Raw genomic sequence first — 16976 nt, 5'->3', positions numbered from 1 at the left:
TAACTACCGCCCCTCCCCCCCTCTGCCCAGCGTAAAGCACAAGGCTCGCTTGCAGAGTGCAGCGGAAAAAAAGTGCGAGAGAGAGGCTGAGAGAAAGAAAAAAAACCAAACACAAAAAAAACACGTGACGGCTCGCGATAAGGAGCCGGCTCGCGTCGTTCACGTCAAAGAACCGGCTCTAAGAGCCATTTCGTTCGCGAACGACCCATCACTATACGGTACAGGCTGTCATGGCGCAGAGGAGGCCAGATAGATCAGCAGCGTCAAACTTTAATTTCGGCTCTATTTCTAAGATGTTCGGGCGTTACACCCTGTAAAATCATCACCACCCGTTGACGACACATATCGGTAAGTTGTCTAAAACTGAGCCAGCCTGCTTTTCACGACAGTTACTTGTTCCGAGCGGCGGGCAGCCCAACGTTAGCTGTAACGTTGGAAAAATGTCGTTCGTATAAATATGACTTTACTTTGATGATCGCAGGCGGTGTTGACTGTTTAAAATGGGAGCTTTCGCATTCAAATAGCGTTCTGCATGCAGCTTATGTATTGTTATAAACACCACATGCTAATGAAAATGCTTTTTAACAACATAAACAAGTCAATACATGAAAGTAATTGGCTACACAGAAGTTGCTAACAGTTTCCATCAGTGTATTTTCCCATTATGTTAATAGGTTTGCTTTAGTTGTTATCGACCCTATTCTGGACCTGTCAGTGTATCTGAACTGTGGCTGAACATTATCTAGACCATTTGAATATTATCTTGGACCAAGCACGGCTTATGAGAGGGAGGAGGGAACATTTTTTCCTCCTAAGCATTTCAGGACTAAAGCCTCACTGTGCTCAGTAATGTGGACATGTATGGCTGCACGAGCTGAGTGATAAAAGTGTTTGTGCAAGTTTTATTACAGGAGCACGAATTAGAGGAATTCGAGGGAACAGATGAAAGAACATTATTTGGAGAAGTCATTCCTGCCAGTAAAGGCTGAGTCATAATGCAGAAACAAATGTTCTGCATGGCACTTAAACTCATTCTGCCCACTGTTCCCTGCACAAGTTAATGAATAATGCCTTGATTATTCATTTGGCAACAGATGGATTCTTTCACTGAAAGTGCCACTTGCAGGGCACATTAGTGGAAAAATAGAGACATAAAAGGACTGGTATAACTGTACATTTAAAATATAGTTGCTGGTAAGTCTAATCTTTAAAGTTGCGTCGTATTTTATAAGCTGATAATAAATTTTGCATGCACAGATAATGTGGAACATGCCCAATAAAATAAGATGTGTCCTTTAATCCAGGAGTCATGTCTCATGTTATGCCCAAATGGTGAACACAACACAGCCACAACAATCAGCGATCATAACTTTAGTTGTAAACTAAACGCGTTCTGTGTTCTGTTCTTCGTATAACATCAGGGTCACTGCTGAAGTTGCACCAATCCATTCTTCATGGACATAATTTCTAGAGGGACTTCTAATGATCTCATCATGAAATTTGACTATTATATTTGAAATGGTTATTAACTGTTTTGTGGGAAGTGTAGTGGTTAGCTATGTCACCTGACATGAAGAAATTCAGGGTCGTGAAATGTTTTGCTGGTCAGCTAGTGAGTCCGAATACAGGTTTGATTAATTTGGTAATTATAAATTGGCTGTATGTATAAATGTGAGGATGAGTGAGTTTTTTCATCTGGGGAATAAAACAAATAAGCAAACCAAAAACATATCTCTGGCATATTTAATGACCTATGTCACTGAAAAGCAAAGGTAATTGGATGCTTTTTGTTGGTTAAAACATGTTGTCTTGTAATTGTGTAATTTCAAGAGTGAAACCACTCTGTTTAGATCAGTTTCTGCTGCAGCAACATACAAGAATCCATTAAATCTCATAATATCCTGCATCCAAATGTTAATCCTTCTAGTAGCTTCATGCTGGCCCTCCTCTGTAGAGGAGTAGTGGTGTTTGCCTTTTTAAGGCCAACACAGCCTCAGCTGTGGACAACCCAAGACTTTCATGTCACTCCACTCTGATGTTTGCCTTTGCCTCAACAGCCTGGAGCAGCAGCAGAGAGAGGGAAGCTGTCTTTGTGTGGTTGTTATCCTGCCAGGTTCTGGCTGAAACTGCATGAACCTGAATATTGTTATGTACTACATTATGTACTGTCTGTACTACAAAACGAGTTCACCATACCCAGGGTATCTTTCTGTTATCTGGAATCACTTACCTCAACATCGGCTGTCGGGATAAGCAGTCACGCGGAGCTGGTTATAAACTCGCTAAGTTACCCCAGGGTTAACTGCATGTTCACATGAAAAGGTGCAGTGCTTGCATTAGCATCTGACTAATCACAAACATGGATGTGTGTATCTGCAGTAGAGTGGCTGATTTCACGAAACGGATGATGAAATTGTGCTATGGGAAAAATACGAAACAGTTAAACACATAATATAGCTTAAAGGTAGCTTTAGACTGGTTCCCCTGTGACCTAGATAAACAGAAGATGAATTGGTGATTGAGCTACAATATGTAATCTTTTTGCTCATCTATTCAGCAAAATGCAGCTACAAAGACATCTTTTTTGACTTGTCAGCACACTCCAAGAAGGCATTCTATAAATATAAACAGGAAATAAGTAGTAACTACCCGTGTATGCTAAGGTCCAGAGATGCCCATTTTTCTGTCTGTTTCTGCTGCTGCCAAAATTAATGAATCAATCCTAAAAGACTATCAATGTCGAATTTTCGTATTAAAGTAACAACGGCAAATGTCCAATAAGAGCTTTGTCTCATGAAACTATATTGAACAAACAATGGACCAGTTGATCCTGTGCATCAAATAAAATGTCTTGATATTTGTTGGATAGATTGCCAAGAAATCTGCTTAGTCTGTGTTGCAGCTCTAGCAGGCCTTCCCAGGTTTTACCTGTGTGGGTGTGTCTGTTTTCACGCTCCACCATCTGTGCAGCTGATTTCCATCACCAATTAGGGTTGGAGTGCTTATTGCCAGTCAGAGGAGAGTTCTGATGATAGAGTGCTATTCTCTTGGCAATATCTCAACTGTGTGTTTGTGGGTTAAGATTGTGACTTACTGCTATTTCAACCAGCTTCTGCGTTTTGCTCTGCATTACTTAGTTTTGTGATAGTGATAATGGCTTTTCTGGCTCTTTTAGTTAATTATTAATTCTTTATTTTATTGCCACTGTCTTCTTTTTCAACCAGCATGCTTTTATTGTTACTTAGGTGATGTAGGAGTCCCCTTAAGATTGCTTATACTAATCTTGTTGCACCAATACTAAGCCTAAAAGTTTTCTTTGCTAATTGGGTTTAAGATCTGGGAAAACTAATTTATTCATCTCCTTCCAAAAGATGTTTGTTTTTGTTGCTCATTTGCAAATGAAGGATGGTGAACATGTTAAACCTCATACCAGCCACGCAAGCTGATATGATTTAGCTCAAAGTAGACCTGTGCAGTACAGTCTCACAGAGCTGCTATTATGGCTGTGGTTTCTGTGCCTCATTACAGGATGTTTGAACTCTGATTCAGTGTACTGGGTTCATTTAGATGTCAAAGTAACCTCAGAGTTTCTATTTACAGTTGTTCTAATTGTTTGTCTGAAGACACATGTCTCCTGGATACGAGAACAACCATTTGAAGGAATAGATATGATACATTTATTAAATATGTCAGCCGTCCTGCATTTTTAGCATAGCTTTTGACAAACATTATTATCATTTGTTGTTATAACTTTAGTTCATGAGTTTAGTTTTATCCATCCATCTTCTTCCACTTTATCTGGGGCCGGGTCGCGGGGGCAGCAGCCTAAGCAGAGAAGCCCAGATCTCCCTCTACCCAGCCACCTACTCTAGCTTCTCCGGGGCAACACCAAGGCGTTCCCAGGCCAGACGAGAGATATAATCTCTCCAGCGTGTCCTGGGTCTGCCCCGGGGCCTCCTCCCGGTGGGACATGTCCGGAACACCTCGCCCAGGAGGCGTCTTTGTCAGATGCCCGAACCACCTCAGCTGGCTCCTTTCAATGTGGAGGAGCAGCGGCTCTACTGAGCCCCTCCCGGATGGCTGAACTTCTCACCCTATCTCTAAGGGAGAGGCCAGCCACCCTTCGGCGGAAGCTCGTATCCGTGATCTCGTTATTTTGGGTAGTGACCGAAAGAACGAGATAAAATCAGTAGTTAAAATGTAAGTTTTGAAATTTAAGCTTAAAAGTGTGGATTTGGTGTTTTATTCAAATGCTTCTCCGTGTCTGGTTCTGACTCTGGGAACTGATAAAAGACCGGATCCAGATGACCTGAGGGATCTGGAAGGTTCATACTGGGTCAGGAGGTCACTGATGTATTTTGGTCCTAAACCATTCAGAGCTTTATAGACCAGCATCAGAAATTTAAAGTCTATCCTCTGACGGACAGGCAGCCAGTGTAAAGACCTCGGAGCTGGACTGATGTGGTCCACTTTTTTGGTCTTAGTGAGGACTCGAGCAGCAGAGTTCTGAATGAGCTGTAGTTGTCGGACTGATTTTTTTTTTTTTTTTTTTTTTTTTTTTTTTTTAGGCAGACCTGTAAGAATGCTGTTACAGTAATCAAGCCTACTAAAGATGAATGCATGGACTAGTTTTTCCAGGTCTTGTTGAGACATCAGATCTTTTATTCTTGATATATTCTTGAGGTGATAGTAAGCTGATTTTGTTACTGTCTTAATGTGTTTTTCTAAGTTTAGGTCTGCATCCATCACTACACCCAAATTTCTCTCCTGGTTTGTCGTTTTTAGGTGTATAGATTGAAGTTCTCTGGAGGCCTGTAATCATTTTTCTTTGGCACCAAAGACTATTTCTTCAGTTTTGTTTTTGTTTAGCTGGAGAAAATTGTGGCACAACCAGTCATTAATTTCCTCAATGCATTTACCAACAGCCTGTACAGGGCCTCGGTCTCCTGGTGACATTGTGATATATATTTGTGTGTCACCTACATAGCTATGATAGTTTATTTTGTTGTTCTTTATAATCTGTGCCAGTGGGAGCATGTAAATGTTAAACAGAGGGGATCCCAAGATGGAACCTTGTGAAACTCCACATGTGATACTTGTCTGCATAGATGTGAAGTTACCTATTGGAAAAAATACAAAGTATTTCCTGTTTTCTAAGTATGTTTTGAACCAGTTTAGTACACTTCCTGAAAGACCTGCCCAGTTCTCCAGTGGTTTGAGTAATATGTTGTGGTCATTTGTATCAAATGCTGCACTGAGATCCAGTAAAACTAATACTGACATTTTCCACTGTCTGTATTCAGACATATGTCATTAAACACTTTGGTCAGAGCAGTTTCAGTGCTGTGGTTCTGTCTAAAACCTGACTGGTTCACAAGGGCAGGGGGGCTTTAGGGCGGTGTCGCTATCATACCCTGGCTGTTGGACTGGTCTCTCTGTGCTCTTTACTCATAGCATTAAGATTGTTTCCACACCTCGGCTGTTTGCCTCCCTACGCACTACACATTTCTGTCAGCTATTCTTGGGCTGTTGGTAAACACACTGAGTATAAGTTGCTCAATAGTCTGCATTCTACATTTAGTAAGCCTTGTGTTTTGGAGGGGGCGGTATGTTTGCTTTATTGAACTTTTTCAAGTTAACTTGCAGTCACTTTATTTTAAAAAAATGTAGTTTGTTTCACTGGATTTTTATTGTATTTTATTTACAGTTTTACTTTTTTTGTTAGTTTTTTTTAATTATTATTATTTTCAGCATCTTTTATTTTGTTGAGCCCTCTACTTCATTTAAAATATTTTTGTGGTTGCATTTAGTGCTTTGTCTGCTGTAACTCAAAGATGCTCTTTGGTTTCCCATTTTCTTAGCAAAATATAAATAAATTAGGGGTGGCAAAAGACTTTTGCACTGTACTATTTAAATCTATTTGTGCCTTACTGTATGTTTAGTAAGATAAAATATTTCAGGTAAATATGTGTGTACATTTTCAGTTTCACCTCTTTCCACTTAGCAGAACAAAGTATTTGTAGTTGTTTAAGTGGGAGATCTGAATGTTATATTTTCAGTCTTTGTAGTAGAGACAGTGGGAGTAATAAATCGTTTCACGACTGAGTGAAATGAAAGCCCATCAGTTTGTTGGAAGAAAATGCCGTAATCTCTTCAAACATAATGACAATCACTTACACAGAAGTTAGGGACATGTGTTTTCTCAGTGCAGGCTGAGTTGTGAGGCCCTGCCTGCCCTTCAGGAGAGGAGTTTGATCCCTCGCAGAGCTATTTGGACCTCTGCATTGTTGAACCCTGGTGTTGAATGTGAGCTAAATCCTTTGGCCAGAGGAATAGGGGCTTTATTACAACCTTTAAACAAATCTCTGTAAGGAGATACCTGTGTGTTTAGAGAAGGAATGATTATCTCCAAATACTGACAAGAATCTTGCATGAGATTTAATGCAGGTTTCTATTAACCACCCTACCATCTGGTCTTGTTCTCCTGGTGATTTAATAGGACTGTATAACTGAAATTCAATGCTGGTACGGGTTAAACTGTACTTCTCAGGAAGCAGCTGCAGAGGAGATGCAGGAATTTGTTACCATATGTTTATTTCAGAATTTAATCTGTTTAATGTTTAATCTGTTTTTCCAGAGTCACAATTTGATGGATCGACTATCTCGTGTTTCTTCGAACAGTATAAAAACATCTAATACAGCCATGTTAGGAGATTTTTATTTTTGTTATTTTATCTCTGACCAAACCTGGTACTAGCTATTATTTTCAGTTAAGACTTACATTCTGATGATTTTCTTAATCAATTCCTTGGTCTGTAGTGATTTAGAGGCCAATATGTTGCCTTCAAATTGCCCTTTGATCACGAGTCCAAATCATAAATACATTATTTAAATGCTGCTTTCTTTCCCGCTAGCAATCCACTGTTTTAGTAAATGTGAAAAAAGTTCATAAGCAAAAAAAACAGCAAATGAAATCTGAGAGTGGTTGATATTTTTCCTAAAATATTAACCCTTACCTTGTTCTTTGTTCTTCTATCTCAGTCAGACTCATCTTGTAGCTGTAAAGTGTAACTAAGATGGCGATGGTGAAAGTGGTCAGCTTGAGGCAGCGGGTGATGTCCTGGTGGTCAAGCAACAAAACTACTGTAGTATTTCCAGAACCCTTTCTTTAAGTTTTTCATCTAGCAATTCATTTTCACTGCTGCTGGCATATGACGTAATAAACACAGAGCAATATGACGTTTAACTGAATGAATTGGTAGCATAGATCTGTTCACAATTTCCACTTTAGATTTTTGAGTCAGGATCAAACAAATATCTGGCCCAAGCTATCCGGGATAGCCAAAATATTGGTACTTTTGAATGGCACAAAAAAAAATTGGGGGCTTTGCGTTGTGGAGAAGTAATGATCATGCCACTGAAGCTTCTGTTTTAGTTAAGAGTGGAATTTTTGAGGACAGACTAATGCAAACAAATTTACAAGCCAAATTCGGACATTGCTCCAGAGTCCGGTAGGATCTCTTTAAGGCTGTACTGCTTTAAATGTAATACTGAAGACAGCATGACATCACCATTTTAATTTAGCAGTTTCCATATGTAAAGTCAGTGGAAGTGTTTTGAATTTTATCCAAACTACACAATTTATGTCGTTTGTCTGACCCGCATACTACGAGTATGTTTCTAGCAGAGGGTCTTGTCCTGTGATCCAAGCAGATCTGTGATTCTTTGCTGCTTTGCTAAGAAGTTTTTAGGTATTAGGAGAGGAAGCTGTGTTTTGGTCTGCTGCTGTGCTCCAGGTTTGGAGGAGGCCCAGGTTCAGCTGGCTTTTCTCTCAAAGACTGACTGACCACAGAGACATACCAGTGTGGAGGGGGGTGGTTACACGCTCCCCACAGCGTCAGCCCACTGCATGTTAGGTGTTTCCCCCCCCCCCACCCTTCTCTGAAAATGGACACTGCTGGTGTATTTATAAACCCCAACCTCAGCCAGGCTCTCTGTCTTAAACACAGTTAAGGAGCTGTTCGTATTCAGAGTCATGCTGAGCTTTGCTGTCGTGCTTTCTAGACGTTGAATTCTGTCGCTTTGCTTGTGAAACGTTGCCTGGAGGCTCATCAGGTAGGAGAAGAATATATTTGAGCTAAAAACTTTACATTGATTATTATAATTGGTGTGCTCACATATGACTATTATTTCTGTAATGATCACTGTGTATTATAGAGATTTGCTTGTCTTGTTGTGGGAATGACTCATTTTTTACCAGTTTTCTATAACGGTGAAGTTTCACCGAATGTCATTTAATGTCAAAGCCAGTACTAAATTTATCAGTATAGACAGCTAAGTGTTTGTCTATGCTTGACACTGGTATACTGCAGCGATTAGTCAGATGACTAGTAACTTTTTTTAATGTACATATTCATCGTGCAAACATCTCAAAGATCCTTTTCATCTTCTCCGTAGGGGTTTTTGAAATTAGGGGGAAATTTCATCCCTAAAATGCTTCCTATAGGGGAGATTAGGGGATAAAACTTGTGAGCTTCACTACAGGTCTTACAGTATTTCCTTTAGGCTGTATTTTATTTTTCTACCCTAACGTCAACATCTTTCCTGTCTAACTCGGGACTGTATATTTCACACAGAGCAGCTGATGTCAGTGTTGTAATTTAGAGCAACAAAAATATTCTGAACCAGTTAGCCTGAAAATGTTCCTGTCTGAGGGAGCAAAAGATTCAGATTTTGTATATTTGTGCCGTTCCTGTGTGTGTGTGTGTGTGTGTGTGTGTGTGTGTGTGTGTGTGTTTTGTTTTGAGTGGGTTCCTTTCTCATCCATTGACTTACATTTTTAGCTAGTAGTCAAATTTACAAGCCTTCAACTTCACATCTGAACCCTGTCTTGGTATGATAATAACTTCCAGAAACAGCAGAGGAAACTTGTAGTCTTGCAAACAAATGGAAAGTTGAGCAAAACATTATTAGGTAACTGAAATTAGGTGTAAGAACTATTTGTTACAAGTTGTTGTAATTTTGTGGAAATGGAATGATTATCTGCATTACCTGCAGTTCCACACTCGTGAAAATTTGTTTCTCTTGGTCACACACGACTAAAAACGAAAAATCTTAAGGGGCCACACAGGAAACGACTAACAGTGGCATGGCAGCCACAGGCTATATAGTCAGTGACAGTCAGTGGCTTCAAGAGGTGATGGGTGAAATAACAGCTGACAGTAGGTGGGTCCCAAGTTAAATTATTCACAACTTTAAGGTGATTAAAGTTATTATCAAAGAGAGCACAGGACATAAATGTATGAGAAGGTGGTAAATACATTAGAGGATTCCCTTGGTAACTGGAGGCTGGAATGTCTGTTAGTGACCAACTTGTAAAGTGATGTGCAACAAGTTTCCTGTGTTGACGGATAGTCTTTTCTTAAAAATGAACTTATAGAAAACTGTTGTTGTTTTTTTTATATATAGTTTTTGACCAAAGGGCTAAAAACTGCAGCCCTTTGTGGTGTTTTGATTGAGATTTGACTTACATTTCTTGTGTTGATCTGTTTCAGATGAAAACAGAGTTTTGAGATCGACTATTGGAAAAAGAGAGACCCTAAAAGAGGAGAAATGGAAAAGCCAGTATTGCAGACACAGCCTTCCACCTTGCCTTTTTTCGACACGGCCCACGCCTTCAACCTGCTTCGAGGAATTCACGAACTGCGTGCCGAACGAAAGTTTTTCGATGTGACTTTATGTGCCGAGGGGCGTGAGTTCCACTGTCATCGCACGGTGTTGGCCGCTGCCAGCACCTACTTCCGGGCTATGTTTGCAGGGACACTCAGGGAGAGTGTTATGGACCGGGTTGTTTTACACGAGGTGTCAGGTGAGCTCTTAGGTCTGCTGGTGGACTTCTGTTACACAGGACGGATCACCGTCACTCAGGATAACGTGGACCTGCTGCTGAAGACGGCCGATCTGTTTCAGTTCCCCTCGGTCAAAGAGGCATGTTGTGCTTTTCTGGAGCAGCGGTTGGATGTTTCCAACTGTTTAGAAATCCAGGACTTTGCAGAGGCCTATGCTTGCAAAGAGCTGGCAGCCAGCGCGCGACGCTTTGTCCTCAAAAACATAATGGAGCTAGCTAAAGGGACAGACTTTGAACGCTTGCCATGGAAACGCCTCCTTGAGTTTGTGTCAGATGATGAGCTTTGTGTGGACAAGGAGGAGACAGTTTATCAAATTGCAGTGCGTTGGGTGAAGGCTGATCTCCAGCGACGACTACACTATTGGCCCGAGCTCCTCCAGCAAGTCCGACTCCCCTTTGTCAGGAGGTTCTTCCTGTTGGCCCATGTGGAGAGCGACCCACTTGTCTACCTTTCACCTACCTGTCTCCGTATGGTGAATGAAGCGCGTAGCTTCCAGTCCTGTGAATACGACCGTCACGACAGACCTTGTCATCGCATGCGGCCTCGGCCATCCACAGGATTGGCAGAAATCCTGGTGGTGGTAGGAGGCTGCGACCAGGACTGTGATGAGCTGGTCACAGTGGACTGTTACAACCCTCATACTGGACAGTGGCGCTACCTGGCTGAATTCCCCGACCACCTGGGAGGAGGCTACAGCATAGCAGCACTTGGAAATGATATGTATGTTACAGGTAAGCTATCTGAAGACATTAAAAGTAAGGCTGTGATGCTGATCCAGTCCAATCCAGTTTTATTTAGCACTTTTTTAAAAAACAACAGTGTTTGAAAAAATGCTGTACAAAAACACCACAACAAAACAAAAAAAAAATACAAGATTAGAACACACCATTTTCATACTCAGTTAAAAGCTGTTGAGTAAAAAATTATTTTATGACGCATTTTAAAAACAGGCAACTAGCTGGACATCCTAACATGGGCAGGGAAATGATTCCACGGTTTGGGGATGATTGCCTCTGTTTTGGGGGGACTAGCAGAAGGAGCTGGTCCACTAAACCTCAGTGACATTAAAGGTTTTAAAAGCAAATAATAAAGCATTGCTAAGGCCAACATAAATTGTGTTACAATAGTCCAGATGATAAAAGCATCAATAAAATGTTCAAAAACTTTAAAATATGACCCAGATTTGACCTTGTATTAAAGCCTCAACTGGTAAAAACTCACATTAAATATAAATATATATCTTTATCTTGTTTATCTTGCTTAAAATCATAGTCCAGTTTGACACCAAGGTTGGTTACCATGGTTTTTACAGATTTGAGTCATCTTAACCATAAAATGGATAGATATTGGCAAGCATTTTATTTGCCCATAGCCATAACCATTGTGACATCACCATTTGTATTTAGAAGCCTCAGCTCTAGCATTATGGAGGTTGTTGTTTTGATTTTGCTGTTCCTGGTCTTTCATGATTTGAGAAAAATATCATCTGCTGTTTATTAATAAACTGCAGTCTCTACGGCTACTGACTTTGTGTGAACAAGGAGAAGTGAGTCAGGACACAGTGTGCTGACAGAACAGCAGTGGTGTTATCTTTATCATCACCATCATTACCAGTAACTGAGCATGTCTGAACAGTGAGATATCTTCTTGAGAAATCATCATAGACCTTCACTTTAGGCTTGTGACTCAATTACTGCCTTGTACACTAATTTAGAAATAAAATCCCACACCACTGATTTCCTAACCGTGGCTGTTTAGGTTGTATCAAATTTAACTTCAGGGTTTTCCCTGGCTCAAAATGGACCTCTGTGGGGTCCATAAGGATAATCAGCTTTCATCTACAGCAGATGCAATGAATCTTCATTAATGCATTTGGCAAATATGTGCAATTTCATGATATTTCTGACCATTTCTAACCAAGAAGACACATATCTGTGTCCTTTAGGTGGCTCTGATGGCTCCCGCCTCTATGACGGTGTGTGGCGCTACAAGTCCAGCGTGAACGAATGGACAGAAGTGTCACCCATGCTGAAGGCTCGTGAATATCACAGCTCCTGCATCCTGAAGGGCCAGCTGTATGTGGTGGCTTCGGACAGCACAGAGCGTTACGATCAGGCTCTGGACTGCTGGGAGGCCCTGCCAGCCATGCTGCATCCGATGGATAACTGCTCCACCACCGCATGCAGCGGACGCCTGTATGCCATCGGCTCTCTGACCGGTGAGGACACCATGGTCATCCAGAGCTACGATGCAGACACCAACCGCTGGACCATGGTCAACTGTGGACAGCTGCCTCCGTGGTCCTTCACACCGAAAACTGTTACCCTAAATGGCCTCATCTACTTTGTCAGGTGAGGTAGAATCTTTTCCAGTTGTTTCTTACATCTTTAATTTACTTTTTGCATTTAGACTATAGTTTTAAAACTGTAAACACCAGGGACAGAATGTAATTAAGTACATTCGCATAAGTAATTTGTTTAGGAGGAGACTTGTTAGCTGTATTCTTTATATTCGTCTACTTTATCTTCAAGGGAAATGTAATTTTTACTTGAAAACCTGAGTTATGTAAATGTATATTTATATTTAAATGCACTTAATTCAAACTGCTCTTGTTTTTCATTTTTATCTTAAATACTTACCTTACGATTTATGTGTACAGGATCTGAGTCGTTCTTCCACATGTGCTAACAGCAACAGTGTTAAGCATACTCCTGAAGGGTCTAATAAATGGTTTTTAAAAAGGGTCAAAGTTGCAGAGAAGTAATTTGAAATCCCTTTTTTTCATTGAGTTTTCATTGTTTTCAGGAGATTTTTTTTTTTTATATGAGCTCTTGTGCAATGATTTTACTTGCCCTGCCCACTTGAGATCAAATTGTGCTGCTTGCGGCCAATGACCTAAAACGACCCCGGTGCCACCCGATTTAGACTTTCACAGAATGAGGGACACTGGACCACATGAACACACTAGTGTTGATCTTTTCTATCCAGTTGATCATGTTGAAAGATAAATTTAGTTCTTTGGGCTCTGCATTTGTTATTTAATATAACAAATATTACATCAATTTGCTACTGACTGTTGATGAGGTTGGTCTTTACATATGAAAGAGAAATAAACATGTTTTGACTGGGTTGTTAGATTTGAAGCTGAGATTGTTTTGTTGCTTTGGCAGCTCTTTGACTTGAGTTTCTTTCTATTTGCAGGGATGACTCAGCTGAAGTTGATGTTTATAATCCTCAAAAGAACAAGTGGGACAAAATTAGTCCGATGACCCAGGTTAGTATTTCACACCAGGTGCTTATGTGCTCCAATAGCAATCATTGTGATCTGATCCCTGTCCTTAGGCAGAAGAGCACAAATGTCACTCAAACTAAGTCAGTTACAACATGATGATAAATGCATGAATAAAAATAAACGTATCCACATTTCTCACCTCCAATTTCAGTTTAGGACAACCACACCTTATCACAAATTGACTGGCTTGCCAGAGAAACAAATTAGATAATTAGAGAGAGTGTACAAAGCCTTATCTTCCACTAGCTCATTTAGTTTTTTAGCTTTGTATTCGTGATCTCAGGAATATACGTTTAATAATATATCTGTTACTTTTTTCAAAGAAAAGAAATATTTCTCTCATGACAATATGTTGAGAAAGTGGTTGTACATACAGTATGTTCAGGGCAGTCGTTAGTGTGGGACACATGATGCTCCTTTTAAATAAGCATTTTTTGTTTTCGTTGAATTGAAAAAAAAAATCAACTTATTATATACAATACTGAATCAAAGGCTACACAAAGAAAAAAAAAATAAAAATTGTCTATGTCTGTCTGTCTGTCTGGCTGCTTTTTATTGTTATTGTTAGATGTATAAATTATGAATTATAGCAAAAATACATGCTTAAAAATTTTGTTTTCTTTTTCAGGTCCATGTTGGAGGCAGTGTGGCGGCCCTGGGGGCTAAATTGTACGTGTCTGGTGGTTACGACAATACGTTTGAGCTGTCCGATGTCGTAGAAGCCTACGACCCGGCCACCCGCACTTGGAGTCTTGCTGGACGATTACCTCAGCCGACCTTCTGGCATGGCAGCGTCAGCATTTTCCGGCAGTTCATGCCGCTGGTGTCGAGCGCATTCGAACCCACTGACATACCCGAGTCAAACGGCATTCTCCTGCACCGGCATCACCGACACCACGCGCTCCACAATCTCAATAACCTCAACCAGAACCAGAATCAGGATCTGAACGCGGCACACTGATCTCGAAACCTCGAAACCCCCATTGACCATGTTCTCCCTCATCGTGCCCTCAGTGTACTGTGAATTTACCTCATCGCTTTGCTAAAGCTGTCAAAGTCAGAAAAGAAGACTGAGCTAGTCTTAGTCTGTTGACTGGACAGAAAGGCCTGGAGCCAGATGGATAGATGCACACAGATATTTTATTTATCCCACAGGGGGAAAAGTCTAAGTTACATCAGCAATGCTAAGAAAAACATTCATAAGCTTCTGCAGATTAGAGTGAAGTAATGTTTACGCACTACAGAAATGCATACCTGTTATTTTCTATAGTCACCTGATTGTTTTGTGCACAACTTCCAAGTCGTTTCACCACATTCACCACCTTTTGAGATTATTTGCATATTAATACTAGTGGCAACCCAGCTCTCGCTAAACCTCTTTGTCTCTATCAGAAAACACTACACACAGCTGTGAATTTATAGCACTTACACAATAATGAATTTACCTGTAAAACATCTTGGCAGCATTGGTCAAATTTAATCTCCTCCTTATGATTTTTGATATATGCCTGGAATACACATTCATCTTTTACCAGTATGTGTGAGAAATTGTCTATACATGGATATATATATTGTATAAACATTTGGCTCCTTGTATCCCCAGTGGACTGCATTATCCACTACACGGATTGCATTCTCGGGGGGCTCTGTACAAAAGCTCTAGAGAGCTGCTGGTTTTGTGGCTTAATAACCAGGCATGCAGTTTATTTTGGTTATACAAGAGAAACCACTTTGAGTTAGTGCTGAAATAATGAATTTATTATGTAGTTGATCGATGGAACTATTTTTATAATAGGTTAAATGTCAATGGTTTCAGCTTTAGCTGTGCTTTTTTGTATTTATATATTTATTCACATTGTAAACATTCAGCTTTAGACTGTTTGTTGGGTAAAATAAATATTTAAAGAGGTTATCATTCTGGTGTGCCAGATTGTGATGGGGGTCCTAACTACCCTTACAGCTGGAGACCAGAAAGCTCCTGTTGAGTGGTTGGCGAGAGCCATATACAGGTGTGAAGAAGAACTGGATTATGGTGCAGGGTCACTTCTAAGTTGCATCCGTTAAAGTTCCTGCTGGTCAGTAATGCCTTACTGGCCTTGAGCTTGGACTCACCATTGGCTTATACATTTTGAGATTATTACCAACTGAAAGTAAAATTCAAATTAGAAAGATTAAAACGGGGGAATTTTTGCATTGAAGGTGGGCGTTTGTTAGCTGTGGCTGTGCATAAAAGGAAACGATGCAAATTCTCAACTTTATTGCATCAGTAAACACTTAACTGACTAGTTAATGGTCTCAGTCCCTTTTATTTTTCTTTCAGTACAGCATTTTCTAAAATATGGTTCTGTTTATAGTAAATTAGCTGGTAAAGCAGGGTGTCTTCGCTAAACTTGACGTTCCAGTGGTGTATGTAAACCAGTGAGTAAGATCATGCTAGCTGCGTTTATATGTGACCTGTTGTGTTGGCACTGTATCCAGCATCCATGCATGAACTGTAGTTATAGTGGAGATTATTTTCAGTGGCCAAAACCACACTTAAGAATTGAAACAGATGTGGTGAGTTATCAGACAGGTCCACACAGTGTACATCAACTTTAGCTTTTCTATGGGAACTATCTGCTGATGTCAACTACACAGTGGATGGGAGTTATCTCCTACAGGGTGAGGTGTGTCTGCGTGTGGACATTTCTGTGTTCAGTGTGTTACTTATGAGTTTCTGTTGGTGTTTGTTTTGTTTTTCATTTATGAACATAGAAAAGTGAAAGTTAAAAGCGAAATCTGCTAAATTAAAGTCAGATCACAAAATGTGAATAAAACAGTTGAGAGGGTGCTGCGAGAAACACGATTAAATGGCAGTAATAGTTAAGCTTGAAGAAATGAAGAAGTTTTAAAATGAAGTAAATCTAAGGGTTACAAGTAAGTGAGCTTAATAAAACTCTGAAGCTGCTGCTCATCTCTTCCTAGAGGCCTGCAGCTCGAGGCTACATTAGCTGCTACTGGCAGACAATTTGCATTATGGGTGACGTAAGCTTGGGTGAGGAGAGGAATAAAAACAACATATCTCTGGTTTTGCAGCAGTTTTGCTCTGAGTGGATTATTTCTTTAACAAGTAAAAGCCAAATATTTTAACAGAAACCACAAGAATCTGTTTGCATTCCAAAATCAAAAATTGATATCCAGAACTAAACAGGCATACAGCCGTATGGTTAAAACGTTAATCCTTACCTGGAGAAATCTGTGTGCTGAGAAATCATCATAGTAGAATTTCAAGTTGGCTGCATGTGATGTTAACTTGCACTGAGTTGATTCTGTTTTTAGTGATTCTTGGGCTGCACGGCACGTCCTCATGACACTCTAGACTCTTAAACAGGGCTATATCAGCCTCTATAACCATGCATGAAGGTTTTTTTTTTTTAAATGTATTTCATTTAATGTTTAACGTTTTAATGTTTTCACTGTTATACTGTTTTCTTATTTATGGATATATTTGTGCTGTGATTGCTTCTGAAGTTCCTGCCTATCAGCTGCAAAAAGATCAGTGGCTCTTCGTAAACACTGGTGATGAGTCGTCAGTTACAACTGGAAGTGCAAAAAAAATCTCAGTTTGTTGTCGAGTAGGATATATTTTTGCTTCGTTTGAAGTAGTATATTTGTGTGTTTCCATGCTGTTGTCATTACACCATTGTTTTCAGTGTTCAGTCTGTGATGTTGAACAGGTTTGTAAATACAGTATATTCTTAACCTTATTTGCTGTGTTTGTACACTGTTTCCACGGT

At 40.1% G+C, this 16976-nt stretch overlaps 1 protein-coding gene across 2 annotated transcripts; it reads left to right on the top strand.

Moving 5' to 3' along the window:
* The first annotated feature begins 40 nt into the window (after positions 1–40).
* On the top strand, positions 41–16946 carry klhl21 (kelch-like family member 21). Of its 2 annotated transcripts, none has more exons than XM_082518144.1 (5): positions 41–348; positions 9555–10639; positions 11854–12259; positions 13110–13182; positions 13829–16946. In XM_082518144.1, exons 2-5 carry the CDS (start codon positions 9613–9615, stop codon positions 14159–14161), a joined length of 1839 nt encoding a protein of 612 aa, XP_082374270.1. In that variant the 5' UTR covers positions 41–348; positions 9555–9612; the 3' UTR covers positions 14162–16946. The 2 variants fall into 2 exon arrangements, with proteins under 2 accessions (XP_082374270.1, XP_082374271.1); XM_082518145.1 differs by lacking the exon at positions 41–348 and adding an exon at positions 8013–8115.
* The last annotated feature ends 30 nt before the right edge of the window (positions 16947–16976 follow it).

Source organism: Aulonocara stuartgranti, assembly GCF_965226115.1.
Source record: "Aulonocara stuartgranti genome assembly, chromosome: 20".
Lineage (NCBI taxonomy): Eukaryota > Metazoa > Chordata > Actinopteri > Cichliformes > Cichlidae > Aulonocara > Aulonocara stuartgranti.
The sequence above is the reverse complement of the archived record's forward strand: the minus strand, read 5'-3'. Positions and strand labels throughout refer to the sequence as shown.